The sequence below is a fragment of the Genypterus blacodes genome, unplaced genomic scaffold (assembly GCF_046128005.1).
Source record: "Genypterus blacodes isolate CSIRO-AG114 ecotype Tasmania unplaced genomic scaffold, CSIRO-AGI_Gbla_v1 ptg000012l_1, whole genome shotgun sequence".
Classification (NCBI taxonomy): domain Eukaryota; kingdom Metazoa; phylum Chordata; class Actinopteri; order Ophidiiformes; family Ophidiidae; genus Genypterus; species Genypterus blacodes.
In genome coordinates, this window is record NW_027466826.1 from 6,107,887 (window position 1) to 6,125,059 (window position 17,173).

The 17,173-nt window shown below is 41.2% G+C and overlaps 3 protein-coding genes across 5 annotated transcripts; 1 reads left to right on the forward strand and 2 right to left on the reverse strand.

Moving 5' to 3' along the window:
- Positions 1–713: 713 nt before the first annotated feature.
- Positions 714–5,857, reverse strand: galm (galactose mutarotase). The gene is made up of 9 exons (XM_076166593.1): positions 5,737–5,857; positions 4,833–5,028; positions 4,296–4,450; positions 3,826–3,939; positions 2,645–2,737; positions 2,438–2,519; positions 1,617–1,767; positions 1,043–1,217; positions 714–890 (listed from the first exon to the last, which is right to left on the reverse strand). Exons 2-9 carry the CDS (start codon positions 5,017–5,019, stop codon positions 813–815), a joined length of 1,035 nt encoding a protein of 344 aa, XP_076022708.1. The 5' UTR covers positions 5,020–5,028; positions 5,737–5,857; the 3' UTR covers positions 714–812.
- A 520-nt stretch (positions 5,858–6,377) lies between these two features.
- On the forward strand, positions 6,378–9,219 carry aprt (adenine phosphoribosyltransferase). Its single transcript, XM_076163458.1, has 5 exons — positions 6,378–6,535; positions 6,998–7,101; positions 7,401–7,534; positions 7,814–7,892; positions 8,330–9,219. The coding sequence occupies exons 1-5, from the start codon at positions 6,447–6,449 to the stop codon at positions 8,467–8,469; spliced, it is 546 nt and encodes a 181-aa protein (XP_076019573.1). The 5' UTR covers positions 6,378–6,446; the 3' UTR covers positions 8,470–9,219.
- A 51-nt stretch (positions 9,220–9,270) lies between these two features.
- Positions 9,271–16,201, reverse strand: LOC143010827 (inhibitor of nuclear factor kappa-B kinase subunit alpha-like). Of its 3 annotated transcripts, XM_076163376.1 has the most exons (23): positions 15,949–16,201; positions 15,655–15,753; positions 15,058–15,212; positions 14,875–14,969; positions 14,634–14,751; positions 14,484–14,553; positions 14,310–14,398; positions 14,117–14,206; positions 13,900–14,024; positions 13,699–13,806; positions 13,444–13,579; positions 13,120–13,320; positions 12,863–12,965; positions 12,563–12,686; positions 12,305–12,456; positions 12,119–12,180; positions 11,831–11,940; positions 11,684–11,733; positions 11,434–11,542; positions 11,170–11,317; positions 10,999–11,048; positions 10,612–10,711; positions 9,271–9,806 (listed from the first exon to the last, which is right to left on the reverse strand). In XM_076163376.1, exons 2-23 carry the CDS (start codon positions 15,698–15,700, stop codon positions 9,750–9,752), a joined length of 2,298 nt encoding a protein of 765 aa, XP_076019491.1. In that variant the 5' UTR covers positions 15,701–15,753; positions 15,949–16,201; the 3' UTR covers positions 9,271–9,749. The 3 variants fall into 3 exon arrangements, 2 of the variants coding, with proteins under 2 accessions (XP_076019491.1, XP_076019499.1); XM_076163384.1 differs by lacking the exon at positions 15,655–15,753 and having other exon boundaries at positions 9,275–9,806; XR_012964871.1 differs by lacking the exons at positions 9,271–9,806; positions 10,612–10,711; positions 10,999–11,048 and having other exon boundaries at positions 11,186–11,317; positions 11,434–11,547.
- Positions 16,202–17,173: the final 972 nt, after the last annotated feature.

The following is a 17,173-nucleotide window of genomic DNA, read 5'->3' on the forward strand; positions in this document are numbered from 1 at the left end:
CCAAGGAGTGTTGTGCATCAAACATGTATAAATATATTTAAGTATTCATCACGACTTCAACTGCACTGTGTCGGTGTGTGTGTTCACATTCCAAAAGCTGAATTGTTTGTAGATCATTGTGTGAGGATGTGAGGTGGGTGTGAGAATCTCACCACTGAAACAAGATTTGGTGTTGCTATAGCAACTTCCCACTCACCAGTAAGCTTAAAAACAAAACCAGGACACGAACAGTATGAACCGAGAAGAGGAGAGGGAAAGTCTCAGACTATGTGCACACACGGTTAATGACAACATGGAGTACGTGAGGACAGTGACACAAGAGGAAACAATTAGGTAACGTGAGCCAGGACACACAAGGGCAGGAAGTCAAGTCAGATACACACAACAGAAAATCCTACAAAATAAAACAGGAAACCAACGCTAGAAAAAAACAGGATCATAACAGATCAATGAAATAGTTTGACTCTGCTTGTTCTGCTCGTCTATTATTGTAGATGCTCAGCATAATTTCCAGGTGTGTGCTACTTCACCACCATTAAGTGTGTCTCGGTGTGCCTATGTGAAAGACGCTGGTTCGGTAGGACTGCGAGAAATAAAGACGTACACACCTGTAGTTCATCCCACCTTGTCCACCACAAAGGCTCGCTCTGTTTCAAGTTCACACTGACTTCATGTTGAAACCAACAGCTATAAACATGATAACTCACAAAGACTGCAGTTTTGAATGCTTTTATTTTACAAGTCTGAGTCACACAGATTCTTGTGGCCATGATCATTACAAATGCTGCGTACAGTGATACTCATCTGACGAATCAGACAGTGGTGAATGTATAGCGAGTGACCTGGTGGTGTTCCTCACCAGGATGTAGAAGACAGTTTGGAAACGATGGCTGAACAGAGAGACAGAAACACACACGTGGCTTTAATATTTCGTAAAATATTGCAGTTAACAAAAAAACAATAATACTAACACCAATAATAATACCTTGCTGCTGCTGTTGTGATTTGGCGCTATATACATAAAGTTGAATTGAAATCTTACCTGGTTGACGGCGTCGGGCCAATTCTGAGTCTCCAGACAGAAAGAGCAGTGCTTCTTGTACCTAGCCCCGCCTTTTCCTGTCACAGATCCATCCAGGAAGTTGGCTGTGTAGAACTGGACTCCTGGTTGGCTAGTTGAAACCTCCAGGACACGCCCACTGGCTGGATGACACACCCTGTGACACACACACAACATTTGGACCCCTAAATGTGATGAATACAGATGACGAATGCAGAAAGAGGTGGAAGAATTAGAGGGACAGACACATAGAGGAAAGATGTGTTACGAAGAAAAAGAATAGCAGTTTCTCCTGTGCCAGTCTAATCTTTCCCAATCGTTAAATTTCTCCTAAGTATGTTACGCCTGCTTTTTACCAGCTCTGACCTCTTCATGACGCACGATAGAAGTGCTCTTGCATATTCTACGGCATGGCGAGTGCAGCACACAGCCCATTGAATGTGAAGGGCCCTCAACAGCTCAGTGTGACTGTAAGCAAGGGAGGGGAAGGATGCCACTCTTCTCCCACTTGCTGCTAATTCCCCAAGTTACGTAATGTGTGTGTCTGCCCATGTACCTGGCAGCGTGCCTCTCTTTCCAGGCATCTCTCGGTGACATCAAACAGAAATTGTGATCGAACCCCGGCCCTGGAAGTTCTTTCAGCCGAGGGCCCATCAGAACTGGCTTACTGAGGTCAAAGGGCGTTCCTTCCACTGTGCTGATTTCTCCTGTGTGTCACAGAACAAACAGTAGGTCATGAGACAGTGAATGTCAAAATTCACGTTTAATTAACACAAATTATGATCGAACCATATCCGCAGTAACTTGTTTAGAAACTCGGAAATTCCAAAGTGTGATGAAAAAGGCTGTGTGTGTGATAAGTAGTGATTACAGAGATCTTGAAACTGAGAGCTGTCACCCAAAATGACCCCTTCTGCAGCACTTGATCCTCAATTTTGGAGTTGGGTCCTCCAAAATCTTTGAATCTATTCACTGCACTTTGACAGATGGTCAATACTTTACAACTCAGAGCCTTGGAGATCTCTGGAACGTGTAGAAATCACTGAGCATAACAGAGAATTTTGTCCCTTCACTAAAATATGACACAGCAGCTTGAACCAGGATTTATCTCCCTAAAAAGGAGTCATGACAGAAAAAAAACAAGGATTTACACCATATCTTGGCTGAACTCCGGACAAAATGTCACTAAATGTAATCAGTATGCCAAAACAGCTGGTTCACTTAGGTTGTTCACAGCAGCGTTCATAAGCTGAATATCAGTGATAACATAGTGCTCTAAGCTTCAGGTCACTGTAACACACTGTGTACTTGTGCATTGACAGCAGCACAAAGACACAAACAAAAAAAAAGCTGTGTACACACGTGTATGCATCTCACCTGTTGGAATGGACGTGTCATCCACAGGCAGGTAAGTCTGAGCGCTGATGAACACTTCATGGTCATAGATATCTGCTGCAGCCTACACACATTCACATGCAGATGAGTCAAGCAGACATCTCATAATCTGAAAGGCAGACTGCCATGCTCAGCAGAAGATGAATCATCACCATCATCGTGTTGACAGAGATAATCATGTCTCCTTACCTGTCCAGCCAGGTTGAAGTAAGAGTGGTTGGTGAGGTTGATGGGGGTGGTTTTGGTGGAAGAAGCTCTGTATTCAACGGTCAGTGTTTCCCCCTGCATACAGTACAATGGTAACAGTTATATAACAGCTCACTTAACATGACATATGACTCCTATTCAGAAACTTAATCACTGTTATTAACCACACCACTGGAGGAGGAGATGGTATTGTTAGGGGCGGGGGTTTCCATGTTAGTGTGTGTGTGTGTGTGTGTGTGTGTGTGTGCATAATTGAGAAACTGCGGTCTAGTTTGATATTTTCACTTTGGAAGGCGAATGTCTGTGGCTTCATCCGAAATTAGCATATTTAAAGGATTCCTCTCTGGCAATTTCTGCCATTTTCCGCGCTGTTTTGTTTGTTTTTCCAAGCTGGTCTGTAGAAAGTCACACTTTCGATCTGCTGGTTCCGGGTTTGATTCCTCTCGCTCAGCTCGCTCCAACTGTGCTGCTGCTCTTTTAGAAGCACTTTATATAAAATCCCTACGCTGGCACGGCTCATCAGGTTTACGAGATACTGTAGGCTTGCCCATTATAATTGATGGAGCAGAGACACTGGAGATAGCGCCTCTTCTTTCTGCATCTGATGGGCAGAAATGTGTGTTTTTATGGGACTCACGCATATTGAGTTGTATGTGTTTTACTAGAAACATGCAAGCGTCTGCAATTTATGATTGCCCCTTGTCTTGTGCACATCCTCCTATCTGCTGCATCTCACCAGGGTAATCGATTCTCCAAGTTTGACTCAGCAATTTCTTCCCTGTTGTGAGAACTTGCACCACTGCCAGAGTGCTGCTCCAACATTTATGCAAGTGGATGCATTACCCTGAACAAATCCAGATAGCGAGGGCGGATGTCAATGCTCGGTGAAAAGAAGTTTCCAGTTCAGCATCACAGCTTTTTCACCATTTCTTTTTCCTCTCAGGTCTGCCTACACACATTTCCATCTCCCTGTACAGTCTGACAAATGTGTTCTCTGTAATTTCTGGTGTGGAGAAGTTTGCGCGGACACAAATTATTAAAATATGAGGTGGCAAGTCCACGTCCACTACTGTAAGTGGCTAACAAAATTCACACTGTCACTGGTAGATGCCCACAGTTATTAGGAAGATAGACTTTGGCCTTTAGGTCAGAGTCAGGTGTACCTTTAGAGTGTAGGAGACAGAGACCTGCACCTCTCCAGGGTAGCCCTGGTCTCCATCCGGACTAGTCAGACTTAAGTGTACACCATCCTCCACTGCTACAGCACGCCAGATCGCCTGCAGAGAAGAACAAAAATAGGAGGTTTTTGCTGTATGCAGACAGACAGGTGAGTGCAACTGTTCATCTAAAAACTAAATAGACCAAAAAGAGAAACTTATTTATAACTATATTATCTATAACCCATTTGTAACTATTATCTGTAGTTGCTAGGGAAATGGCGGAAAGAGAGACAGATTTCAGCAACACATATAAATACATATCATATGTGCCCCGATCTACAATTCATATAATTATGACTTTCTATTAATTTTTTCTGCAAATTTTCCACTGTGGTTTAACACGAGGTCCAATCTGTTTTTCTTCTGGATTAAAAATGCTAAAACCCGATACAGTGAGGTTCATGCTGTCTCACCTTATTGAAGCCTCTCAGGCCTCCATGTAAGGCATTTGGCCCGTTGTTAATGTCCAGCTGGTACTCTTTTCCCTCCACTATGAAGTGGCCCTTTGAGATCCTATTGGCCACACGACCCACGAGAGCTCCCAAATACCTTTGGTCTGACACATAACCTGACAAATACAAGATAACACATTAACACACTAATACACATACATTACCTGCAATCAATTCAATTTAAGGAGAGTAGTGATGCCATTGTGACAAATGCACCAGTTGACCCAAACCCTCTACCCCTACAGCTTGTGGTTCTATTATTTCTGTATCTATTTGAATAAAGGCAGAGTTCAAAACAGTAAAATTATCGCAATAAATAAACAAATGTGTGCATCTCACAGGTTTCCTAATCAGTCTGATTCCAGGATTCACAGAAATTTGGGCTGTGAGGCAGAACATGATGGGGGAAAAATAACTCCAGGTTCACTGCCACGTGTAAAAAGAAGAAAATTGAAGGATTGTAGCAACAAAGACATGTAACTTTCCCACCCACCTCACCTTCTAGCTCATCATAGCCCAGGACCACATCCTCCATCTGTCCATCCTTCCCCCTGCTGTGCACAGACCTAATGATGGCCCCCAGAGTGAGGACTTCCACCCGGACCTGGGAGGACTTAAGGGCCCACAGGTCCACGCTCCCCAGGCCAGAGACCTCCCCCCACTGCTGCTGGCACACTTCAGTCATCTCCCAGATCTGAACAGCGGGGACAGTACAGAGCACTGATCATGAAGTGTGTAGAGATTAGGCTATATGAATTCATTACAGGTTAAGATATCATTAAATGAGCATTGGGAAAGCTGTACATAATCTATTTAAGGAATTATGTCATAGTCTAGCCCTGCTGCATTTCATTGCAGATTTTTTTTCTGTCCTCACATGGGGACAAAGTTCCTGCTCAACTTCGCTTCCAATACTCACCTACTTCACCGCCATTAAGTGCCTCTCATTCTGATCCAAACAACATTCGCTCTAACGCTTACACTACTACACTTCCATATACAGAACAAAACCGAGAAAAAAGTACGACACAGGTGACGTAAAGGGGAAGAGACAACAGGTTAACGTGCAGGTGTTTTCTGTCTGGGTTGCCATGTTCGAAATTCGTTAGTTCCAATAAAGTTTCTACGTCTATATAACATATATATTACATATATATGTTCTATATATATGTAATTTATAACATATATATTTTGTGCCAGTCCTAAATGTTCATGTTTCAAATGGAACGCAGGTCGGAAAAGTCCTTCGAATTTGTCCCCGTTGGTGTGCTGACGTGTAATGCTCACTGTGAGCTCACTGTGGCGCATGAACGACCATTTTACAGTAATGCAGTACAGCAGTGTAGCGATATGTTAGTAATAGTTGTGACGTGAAGAGCTGTGATTGACCCTGGCCTCTCACCTCATTAGCTGGACACTGGAGCCGTCAGGTGACTTCAGACTTCAACAAGTATGTTTACATCCGCCGTATCAGAATGATGACGTCGACATCAGCGGACTTTTCTGACCTGCATTCCACATCAACACGACCTTATTCTTCGGCAGACCAAACCAAGGCAGTGTGTTATGATTAATGTAAGTATTATAGTGCAAACCACCAACACCTATTCATGACACAAAGTACAAAGAATTAATTAATGTAAAGCAAATGGAAATACAATATTTTTAGATTCGAAAGTTGCTTTAGTCTGGGTACATTTGCGTCCAAATCACTGAAAAATAACTATTCCAATTATTGAATATCCATTCCATTTATGAGGTTCTTTGCTTTAAAATGTGTAGAGTGTGGGACGTTTTTCTCTCTCTTCCTCGAAATCTTCGTATAATGATTCCATCGGAGTAAAATTAGTTAAAATAAAATGAATAATAGTTTCAGCTCTGGTTCATTTACTCCCCTTGCAGAAACACAACTATCACAACTTATAATGTTGTGCGTGTTAGGAGCCGTGTAGGAGGATCCTGCTGTCAAATGTGAAAATTAGCCCTGTGGAGTTGTCTGACTGTAAACGCTCCGGTCCAGAAGGGGGCGGTAGAGGGTCACGCCTCTGGACGCAAACCGTAAGGAAGAGTGCAGAGACACGTGGTAGCAAATGAGGAAATTAACAAACCAACATGGCAGGAGATTCACAACCAAAACTGCAACTGCTCTCCGCGCACATTAGAACTTTTCCAGACTTTCCAAAGAAAGGAATCCTGTTCAGGTGCGTGTCACAGCCACTCATGTCTGCTTCCACAGACTCCTGTCGGATCCTCACATTACCTCACAACGCTCACATACGGCAAACTAAAACATTTTTTAGAAGAACGATCAACCATCCAACGAATAGAGATGAATAATGAGCTATTATTTCTTTACACTAGTGCCGTCAGGCGATTAAACAAAAATGTAATTGATTACAGGATTTGTAATTAATTAATCTAATTAATCGCATTTTAATGTCATATCTGCTAAAGGTCCCCAAAAAAAAGGTCCCCAACTGCTAAAGGTCAGTGAGGGTTCGGTGCTTTGCTCAGGGGCACCTCGGCAGGGGCTCGAACCTGCAACCCTCCGGTTCCCAAGCCGAAGCTCTACCCACTGAGTCACAAAACACCTGAAAGATATCACAGCACATGTCAGGCCCAGAGAGAGAGAGAGAGAGATAACCTACCTATGTATTCTGCAGAGATATTTCTCCCATTCTGAAGAATCCAGCAGTGCTCACTGCAGTGACCGACCTCCTTGAGGAACATGTGAGGAAAAGTTACCAGCAGGTGGATCTCATAGTCGGTAAGAAAGCAAAGTTGTTACTGAATTTAAGTATTATTATATCATTAACTATTGTTACTATGATTCTATTCCTGATTTCCATATTTGGTTTGGCTACAGATGCAGTTTTACAGTCTTTATATTTGGCAACATTGGACATCCGCACAGGCTGGTTTTAAATGTCAAATGTTGTGATTTGTAATTTGTCATGTATGTTTTCATGAATGTTGTCTGAGATGTGACAGGTAAGTTTTGTCCTTGCATGTCAGTGTTTATATTCTGTCCTTTATGTTGACAAGTAAATGTTCAACTGTGTGCAGGTTTGGATGCTCGTGGCTTCCTGTTTGGCCCTCTGCTAGCCCAGCGGCTTGGAGTCGGCTTTGTCCTGATCAGGAAGATCGGCAAACTGCCTGGACCCACATTGTCTGTGGCTTATGAATTGGAATATGGATTGGTAAAGTACTAATGACAATAATGACATAATACACACACTAATGTTTGTACAGTATATTTGTACTTTCCATATTTCATAGTATATATTTTGTGTTTGTCATGTCAGCTAGGTGTCCACATACTGTAATTAGTGTCATAGTTATTTAATAGAAAGTTGTTTACACCTGCAGCTCATACACCAGAAGAAATGTTTCTTGTACATAGAAATTTTGTGACTGTCAAAATTGGACCGTTCAGTGTGTTGTTGTGTGTAATTTTGTTGTGTTTTGTGATGTTAAAGGCGGAGGCTGAGATCCAAGAGGATGCAGTGACTGCAGGACAGAAGGTTTTGCTTATCGACGACCTTTTGGCTACTGGAGGTGAGAGATGTCTCCAGTATGTTTTATAGGAAGTGAACCATTCAGGGACTTTGATTATACACTGATTAAGGCCATTAAGTTCATTTCACACATCATGTATGCACCTTATTAGTGAAACTGACATAATTTGAAGTACAGTATACGTACTCAAAGTAACAGATCGACAGTAGATTATGCCAAGCTCCAGTTTTTATTGTTAACAATAAATAGGACAGAGAACACTATCATGGTGTTATTATTTAGTTTTAAGAATAAGTTTAAATATCCACTATCTAAAATGATAGTGGATATTTAGATTTAAATGTATTTAGCTTTACAGCTTTATGGGAAAGTACAGCATTACTTTGTTTGGCCACTCATGGACCAACTAAGGCGTTGAAAGTGACGTGTGTGTGTGTGCGTGTGCGTGCGTGCGTTTGTTTGTGTGTGTGTTTCAGGGACGCTGTACGCAGCCTGTCAGTTGATGAGGAAGCTGCAGGCTGAGGTCCTGGGCTGTGTGGTGCTCATCGAGATGAGCGATCTGAATGGAGCTGATAAACTGAAACCTCACAAGGTTTTCTCCCTGCTCCAGTACTGAAAATGTCTTAAAATATCCTACTTTTTGTGCTGACTCCTCTCCAATGCACAGTGGATAGGAAAAGACAGAAGGGCAGGATTTACAGTCTTACTGTTGACTTATTTACACTCGTTTACTCCGAGTGCTGTATACACTTCTACTGCACTTTGTTCTCATTTACTGCAAGTCATTTTGATCATCCAGTATGAGAATGTGAGATAAAGTATGTCATCACATATTGCGTAACATGATAGTTTAGGGTTAACAGGCTGATATGAGTCATTCAAGTCATTTTATTGAAGTGTTTTTTCAGGATACTATCATGCAACTTGTTAATGTTATAGTAAAATCAAACAATTATATTAAAATGGTCTTGTGCACTGTAGTACTACTACAGGCAAACGAAACACACCTATTAATTTAAATTAAGCTTTTCTTTGATTTAATAATATTTTCTCTTAACATTTAAGACATTTTTTCTGTAGCTTCCAGGTCATGTGACCAGCTGACTGCAAATATGTCCCAATTTGTAGTGCTACTGTAGGCAAATGAAACATGCCTCTTATAATGCAAATAAAGCTTGTTTGTCTGGCTCTACATCCGCACATTATATGGAACTTTAAAGTAAACACCAGAGAGAGAGAGAGAGACTTCAAGGTGCCTGAGCTTTCATCACAAATGCAACATACAACTTTCATCAATGACAACTATTTGTTACTATTATACTATGCTTTGTAGTTTGTTAATTAAAAAACATTTTGGTGAACAGTACACTTCATACTGCTTCTTATGCTCTTAGCGTGAGTCTGCCCAACACAATTTGCACTGTTATGGGAAAAATCCATGTGACAAATAAGCGTGCCCTGTAAGAAAGGATGCGGATTAACACAAGGAAACTCGGGCGAAACGAATTGACGTTTAACATTACAAAACTTTAATCGTCAAAGCAGTTATTACAACGCCATCATCAGGCTAAATGAAAACAAATAGATAGCTAAGGTCCTGACCTTGACCCCTATTTTGATCCAAATTGGATTACAACTGTCCAAGTTAGACTTACACCAGTGATTACAATACACCCACTGGGTATAATAAATAGGTCTTGGTTACAGCTAGACTGGACTAAAACACAATAACTTTCATGTTCATGCTGTTGTTTTATTTTGAAAATGCATGCCCTGTCTCTTATCATTAACATAATGTATGTGAGACAATGTGGAATTACAAAACTTGTTAGATAGTGTATTCCTATTTGGGCACTTGTACAAATGTTTGACCTATAAAAATGGAACTTTTATCAGTTACTGTAGTTTCTGAGTCTTCATATCTGTCCGTAGAGTCCAGCTCCAGTCCTGATTCTAGAAGGGAAACAAAAGGGTGACATTTATTTTACGACTGCAAAATAAATTCTCCAGAAATGCCTTCTTTTCTCTTTTTTAAGAAATACAGGTGCAGCTCAATAGATTAGAATCTGCTTGTTGTACCCATGTTTGTGTCTCCGACTGAACCAGACTGAGAGACAACTTAAGGAAACCTCAGCAGGTGATTTGAGTTAATGAGCTGATTAGAGTGAGACACTGAGGCTACAATATTAAACTTTTTCACAATATTAACATTTTCTGAGATACTGAATTTGGGGTTTTCATTCTTTAAGCCATAATCGTCAAAATGAAAACAAAGGCTTGAAATATTTCACTTTGTGTGTAATGAATCTATAATAGAGTTTCACTTTTTTATTTGAATTACTGAAATAAATACGATATATATATTTTCGATATTCTAATTAATTGAGATTTAAGATTTAAGACTTTATTCTAGTCATTTTGCATGCAATTCACAGCAATCACACACAATTGACATTTGTCTTGCACCCCCTACTGCACCTATATATGTATTTACGAATGTACATTTATGAAATTGTTGATTTGGTTACAATTACAAAGAGAACTCCTAAGACTTTTAATAACCTTCTATGTTTCCCTTTGTGGAGAAGCCAAAGAGGTTGCATAGACAATCACATTCTCACATAATGAATCACGGCACCACATTGTTCTCCAAGCTTGGTTTAACAGGTTGCTTGATAAGTTGGTGAGCAGGTAAATGGGTAATCATTACAAACTTGGTGACCTGAATATGAATCTCAAGCCATACTGTATATCATACCATGATACCGTGCTCCATCTCCTGTGTGGCGTGTTGCAGCAGAGAATTGAGCTGCGTCAGATAATTCTGATTCTCCTCCAGTAACTGGTGAACAGAGTCACTGAAAGCAACAAAAAAAAGAGACACAACATATGAAGGCAACAACTGGAGGGGCAATCATTACACTGTTCAGCGAGCATGAGTGTTTCCGTTGGGGTGAGACTGGAGTCGTTCTCCCCGTTTCTGAGTGTTCTGTGGTTTATGTTGATTAGTTTGCATCATTTAACTGCACTGGATGCCAGAAATCTGTCATGCTTCATTCCCTGAGAGGATGTGTGTGAGTGTGGGAGTACATCCGACTCCAGACAACACAAACCCATCAAAGTCATAATGCATAATGACACGTACCTGTCAGGAGGCCGGTTCAGAAATGACTGTAATGGTGAATTACTCTGGGCCTAAATGAAGACAAGACCACAAACAACACTTCATACTTTCTCCGATACTATATAAACACCTTTTCTCCTAAACATTTTGAGTTTAACACTTTTCCTTTGGTGACTTTTGTCCTCTACTCACACAGGCAATCTTCAGAAGGTACCAGAACTCTCTCTGTCTCTTCATTTGCATCTGCATCACGACTGCTTCTGCAGTTTTTATGTTCTCTATCGCTCTCTCCAGCTTAGGGAACAGATCAACGATGTGTTGCTTACATACTAGAATTGTACTGCAAAAGAGAGGGAAAAAAAGGGAGACAACTTGACGACATTCACACAAAGAAAATGACACATCATAATGGACTTCACTTGTTTGTCTCTGGTAAGAAATGAAGCGAGAAGGTACCTCAGATGAGTGTACAAGTCTTTCAACACTCTGTCCTGGTTCTGAACTGTTTGGAGTATCGTCTTCACCATGTCTGAGCTGTCACTGTAGCCATGTGGAGGGTCAGGACCTGTGCTAACACACGGTAATATCACAAACCACATACCTGATGCAACCATGTAAATACAACCATGTTCACAATTACATGCCATGGTGAGGTTGTGCTGTGTCATTCAAGCCACATTTCGATCTGTGATGATTCTGTACTCACTTTTGCACTTAGCTTTCAGTTGCTTGTAGAGTTCAACAGCCTTTTCCTCCCTATAAAGACATACATAAGGGTTTAATATGTACAGCAGAGTCATTTATAAAGAAATTAGAGCATATACAGCATAATCACAACACCAGCAGTACTGACAGCTGTTCCATCAGGTCCCCTTGTCTTCTCGCGAACGGACTTCTCTGCAACTCCACGATCTCCGAATGTAGAGCGACTATCTCTTCATCCAAAGCAGCAACATCTGCAACCTGACGCACAAAAGACACTTGGAATTCATGTCTTTATACTGTAATTTATTTTCTAAACGGCATTACCTGCCACAGTACACACCTGCTGTTCAGTAAGATAAAGTTATTTTCCATAGTTGGTGGTATTCTGCATATGAAGTCAGGCTTTACAGAGGGTCTGTGTATTGAGTTGTCTTACCTTAGCAAACCCGGCTGCCTTCTCTTCATTTTCTTGCCAAGTCTTCAACATTTTTTCTGATGCTGCAGGGATTTAACAGATGATGATCCTCAACTCAAAAGCAAAATGTTTGCTCTATTCAATTTGAAACAGAGTGATGGATACTAGAGCTGTCTGTCAGTTCCAGGCACGGGCAGATCTACTCACAGATTCCTTTATTTCGCTGCTCTGTGTACTGCTCAAGGTCCTGCTGGATACTGGTCTTGAAGAAATCCAGTTTGGCGTGGAGCTGCTGAGACTGAGAGAACAGCAGGTTCTTGTACCGTGTTAGGTTGGTGTTGTAACGCAGCAGACTTAGCCTACACACACACACACACACACACACACACACACACACAAACAAAAGAATTCTCAGAACAGTTTGTATATGTGTGTTTTCAAGAATGTGTGTTTGTGTAGACCTACATGGCAGCTCTCTGCCCCTGATACAGGTGTAAGTAGTCCTCTTTTAGTCCACAGATGTAGCTGACTGCTTCACCCCACACCTTCCTCAGTGCAGTCAGAGGTAACTGGGTCTTTGTCTCCCTGACTGAGACATTACACAACCGTCACAGTACAATACAACATCTAACGCTGATCAATAGAGGGCAACAAAGAATACAGTATGTTTGATGTTACGATGATGTACTCCATAAAATGTGGTGACAATGAAGCCAAAGTTTTTTAGAACATGATTTTAGAGCACAGTGATGGAGTTGACCTCACCTATAAAGTTCACACTGTCTGGCAGAGGTCTGGCAGTCAGCGGTCCAGAGTACCTAGTAAGGCTCTTATCAAAGAGGTAGACTATAGAACTCTCCCAGCCTCGCTAAAAGCAGAGAAATGACATGTGCAAGTTCAGTTTATGTTAAAGTTACACTGGAAAAATACAGGAAATTGTACCAAGAAACAGCCCAGTCCTTATGTGTTGTGTTTAGTTACAGTATTTGTGACTTGTGTGTGAGTGAGTGAGTGGTAATTACCAATCCATCTGGCAAGCTCTGTGCAGGAGGCCTACGTGGGTCAAGGGAGATCCCAGTCTCTAACAGCAGCTCTTGACTCAGCGGGGCAATGTGGGACTGAGTGTGTGTCTCTACACGCTGCTGCAGGGAGTGTAAGCTCTCCTCAGGACCCAAAACAAACGAGTGCAGCTGGGCTGATGCCATGTCCAACACATGAATTGCCTAGGAGATAGAAATGTGTTAGGACATCTAGTTTACACGCTTGTTCTCTATTGACATCAATGAAACCATAAAAGCACTCAATAAAATGCAGTTAAATAAAGTGGAGTGATTTATATGAGTGACCTTCATGCTGAGCATATCGTGTAAGGTGGTGTAGTAGCATGGCTTGTTTGTGTCAGGGTCCAGCCCTCCACCACGCGATGCAGGGTCCCACAGTAACAACGCCTGTAGAAGAGACTCCACTGGCTGCAGCAGGGGCCTATACACACACAAACATACACATGCACATGGACAAACACATACACACAATAGAAGGAGGGTAAGATGATTTACTTTGGAACTTGGACAAATGAAGAAGTCTTTTTGTTTAGTTTCTACCTGCTAAGATTGTTGGGATATGGAAGATGAGTGGAGAACCTGACTTCTCCATTCATGTCCTCTATGGCCATGATATCTTTGGTGCCCTTGCTCTTGACTTTACTTGTCCTGTAATAACAGACAAACACTTAAATAATGAAGTTGGATAACCCAATGTGGCCCATGTAGTAACACATAACGCGCTGCTGTTGGTTGACTCACCACTGTACAGGCGGCATGTGGTGAAGAAAGGGACGAAAGCCACAGGTGCACTCGAAGATCACCGTCCCAAAACTCCAGTAGTCCACCGTTAGAGTGTAGGGTTTACTCTCAAACAGCTCCGGAGCCTGGCACACATAAACACATGCCTCTTATTATGTCATATTTTGGTCAAAAACCCATTGATCATAGGATAATCCATTATTGCAGCAGCACTTACGAGATACTGCAGAGTTCCAACAAAGGATGTACAGACACTGCCCTGGTCTAGATCTTTAGCATATCCAAGATCTATGATTTTATGGACAATCTGAAGGGAAAATATTGGGCAGAAAAACACAATAGTTGATGAAAAGTGTCACACAACATAAACTACATACAGTATATTGAATGTACATATCAGATTAGTTCACCTTGCCATCAAAGTCCTGTAGAACAATGTTCTCAGGCTTCAGGTCTCTGTGGATAATCTTATTTTCATGGAGATACTGAATACCAGCACCTGTGTACGTTAACATTGTTTAATCTTTGGGACATAGTTTACGTTAGACATTAAAATAAAAGGAAATCAAACTCAGAAACATTACCTATATCACTGAGCAGTGAGAGGATTTCACTTTCCTTGAGCCCACAACAATTTTCTGGTTTATTCAACACCTGAAACAGAGGAATTAAGATGGAGATTCATTTAAAATAAAGGGAATAATTGAAAGTGTTTTGAAGGATTCATCTAGTACCTTGCGTAGATCTCCTCTGGAGCAGTACTCCATGGCCAGCAGAGGTAAGTTGTTTAAAGCAATGGAGGTAATCTCCTCTGGCACATCTCTGGCCCGAACAACATTCATATGATCGAGTCTGAAAAAGGATCAGAAGACTAAGAATGTTGTCTTTCTCTTTATGGTTCAACTGCAAGTAAGGCAGTTGGTTTTTCAAATCTATGCACACTGAGGATTGTTAACAAGCAGATGATATACTCACTTCTTCATGATCTGGATTTCTCTCCCCCAGCGAATTTTGTTCTTAGAGCTCAGCTCCAGGCGGCAGAGTTTCACAGCAATCTTTTCTCCAGTCTCCTGCTCCAAACATTAATAAGAAATAAAACCAAGCCAAGGGTTGATCTGTGTTTGTGTTCTTCTTAGTATATAAGTGGATGATACTTACTAAATGATGGTACAGGTAGACATGTCCAAACCCTCCCCTCCCAAGCTTCTCTTTCATGTCCCACGGGCCACACGGCTGGGTCTGTCTGAGTGGAGCCCGCTCCATGTTCTGAGACCTGCTATGGCTGCAGAGTACACGGGGTAGCCCACATGGAACTTCAAACAGGGGCACAGGGGAAAAAGTGGTTCATTTCACATATCACACTTCACCTTCCCTTCCTTTCTATCCTTCGTCCAAACACATCACACAATCATACAACAGTATGTTCCGTGAAACAAAATGAAGCTTTGGAGGGTAGCTCAGTGATATTTTCAGATTGTACAATGAACAACAGATGGTAAAATGAAGAAAGAAGACTTATCAATTGTCTTATTGGTTTTATCCTATTGTGTCCATTCTGACTTTCATTCTTTCCTTATTGTTGTCATTTAAATTCATCCTATCTGTTTCATGTCTGTATGCCTTTGAAAAGCACTTAGACTTTGATTGTGTGTCTGAATGGTACAATCTAAAAGTCCATTCTGCGTGTAGTTGTGAAGGTATCGATTTTATTGTATTTATTTACGTATTCGTTTTCTTCTTTTGTGGGTAGTGTACCTTTTCCACGGTCCCCAAGCACAGTGTTCATAGACAGCAGTGTCATTCCATTTATAGACCGATCGATCCAAGGAAATGAATGTTGTTGCCTATAAAGTACTTCACCAAAATGTGAGAAATAGTTCATTTGTACTTTTAGCAAGTGTGGCTTGTGAGTTATTGATTCCGGAAGTGCGAATGTTTGAATAGATCGCCATGGAAAATGACAAAGCATTGTAACCGCGAGAGGACAACAATGTATGTCCAGTAACATTAAAATTAGCTAAATTATTTCTCCCATCCTCTCACACTCACCTGTTCAGGAAGACGCGATTGATTTGTTGACAATGTCTTTAAATTCGTTTTAGAGGCAGGCGACGATGTTGTTTACGGTCCGCATTCTTGCTGTGATATGTTTAACACTTCAAAGACGAGTAGGTAGTTACTCTTTCAACAAATCCACTCGATGCTGCTTTATATTCCGTGGCTGGTAAAGTTTTAAAATTGAAAACACGCCGTAAAGCCACACTGCCCAAAGAGAAAGTACAGTTCAGCACCGAATCATCTTTCTGCGCATGCGCCTGCTTGCAAAATAAAGCACCAGAGTTAACAGAGTTCACAAACATGACCTGGATGACCGAGAACCATTACAGACAATTACCAATTAATAAAATAAATGTGGAATATAGACGAACTATAGACCAGCACGAAGATGTGTAACAAATTATGAATGTGACAAATCTAATTGATAGTGCTTTGGATATAATTTTAATATTTGGTTTTCATTAATTATACGGGGACAGTGTGTTGGGACCTTATTTGGCAGGATATGGTTCATTTCTGATATCACTTTGAAGAACAGGTAAAGTCAAAAACTGTTTGTCACAATCAATAGTTTAAAGATTCCTGTCATGTTTCATTTCAGCCACTAGGAGTCGCTGCTGAGCCATCGACGCTCATCTGCTCATCTGCTTCTTATCTGTAATCACAGATGTATATATCCTCTTTTGTTCCATTAGTCCCTCGCCCAATTGTTATGTTATGTTAATGTTTGTATGAAAAATTATGAAATTGCCCCTAATGACAAATTATTTACTAATTTATTAAAAACGTGTCTTATTTAGTTGAGTATCCAGAGCCTTTCCTTAGTACCTAGTTGAAGCACCTTTAGCAACTATTTGAGTCTGGAGTCTTCTTGGATATAATGTGACAAAGTTTACACATCTGGATTTGTGGATTTTCTCTCATTCTCCTCTGCAGATGGTTGGATGCTCTTAGGGTTGGATGAGGCCTGCCGATGGTCAGCTATTTTGATGTTTCGCCACAGAGGCTTGATTGTGTTCATTGGGCTCTGACTGGGCAATTCAAGGACATTCACAAAGTTGTTCTTACACCACTCTTGCGTAGTCTTGGCTGTGGTGCTCAGGGCCCGTGTCCTGTTGGAAGGTGACTCTCTGACTCACCCAGACCAGACTGAGTTAAGATGTTCTGAATAGAAATGACAGGAAAGAAATGTAGTGACGTGTTTACAAAGAAAGCA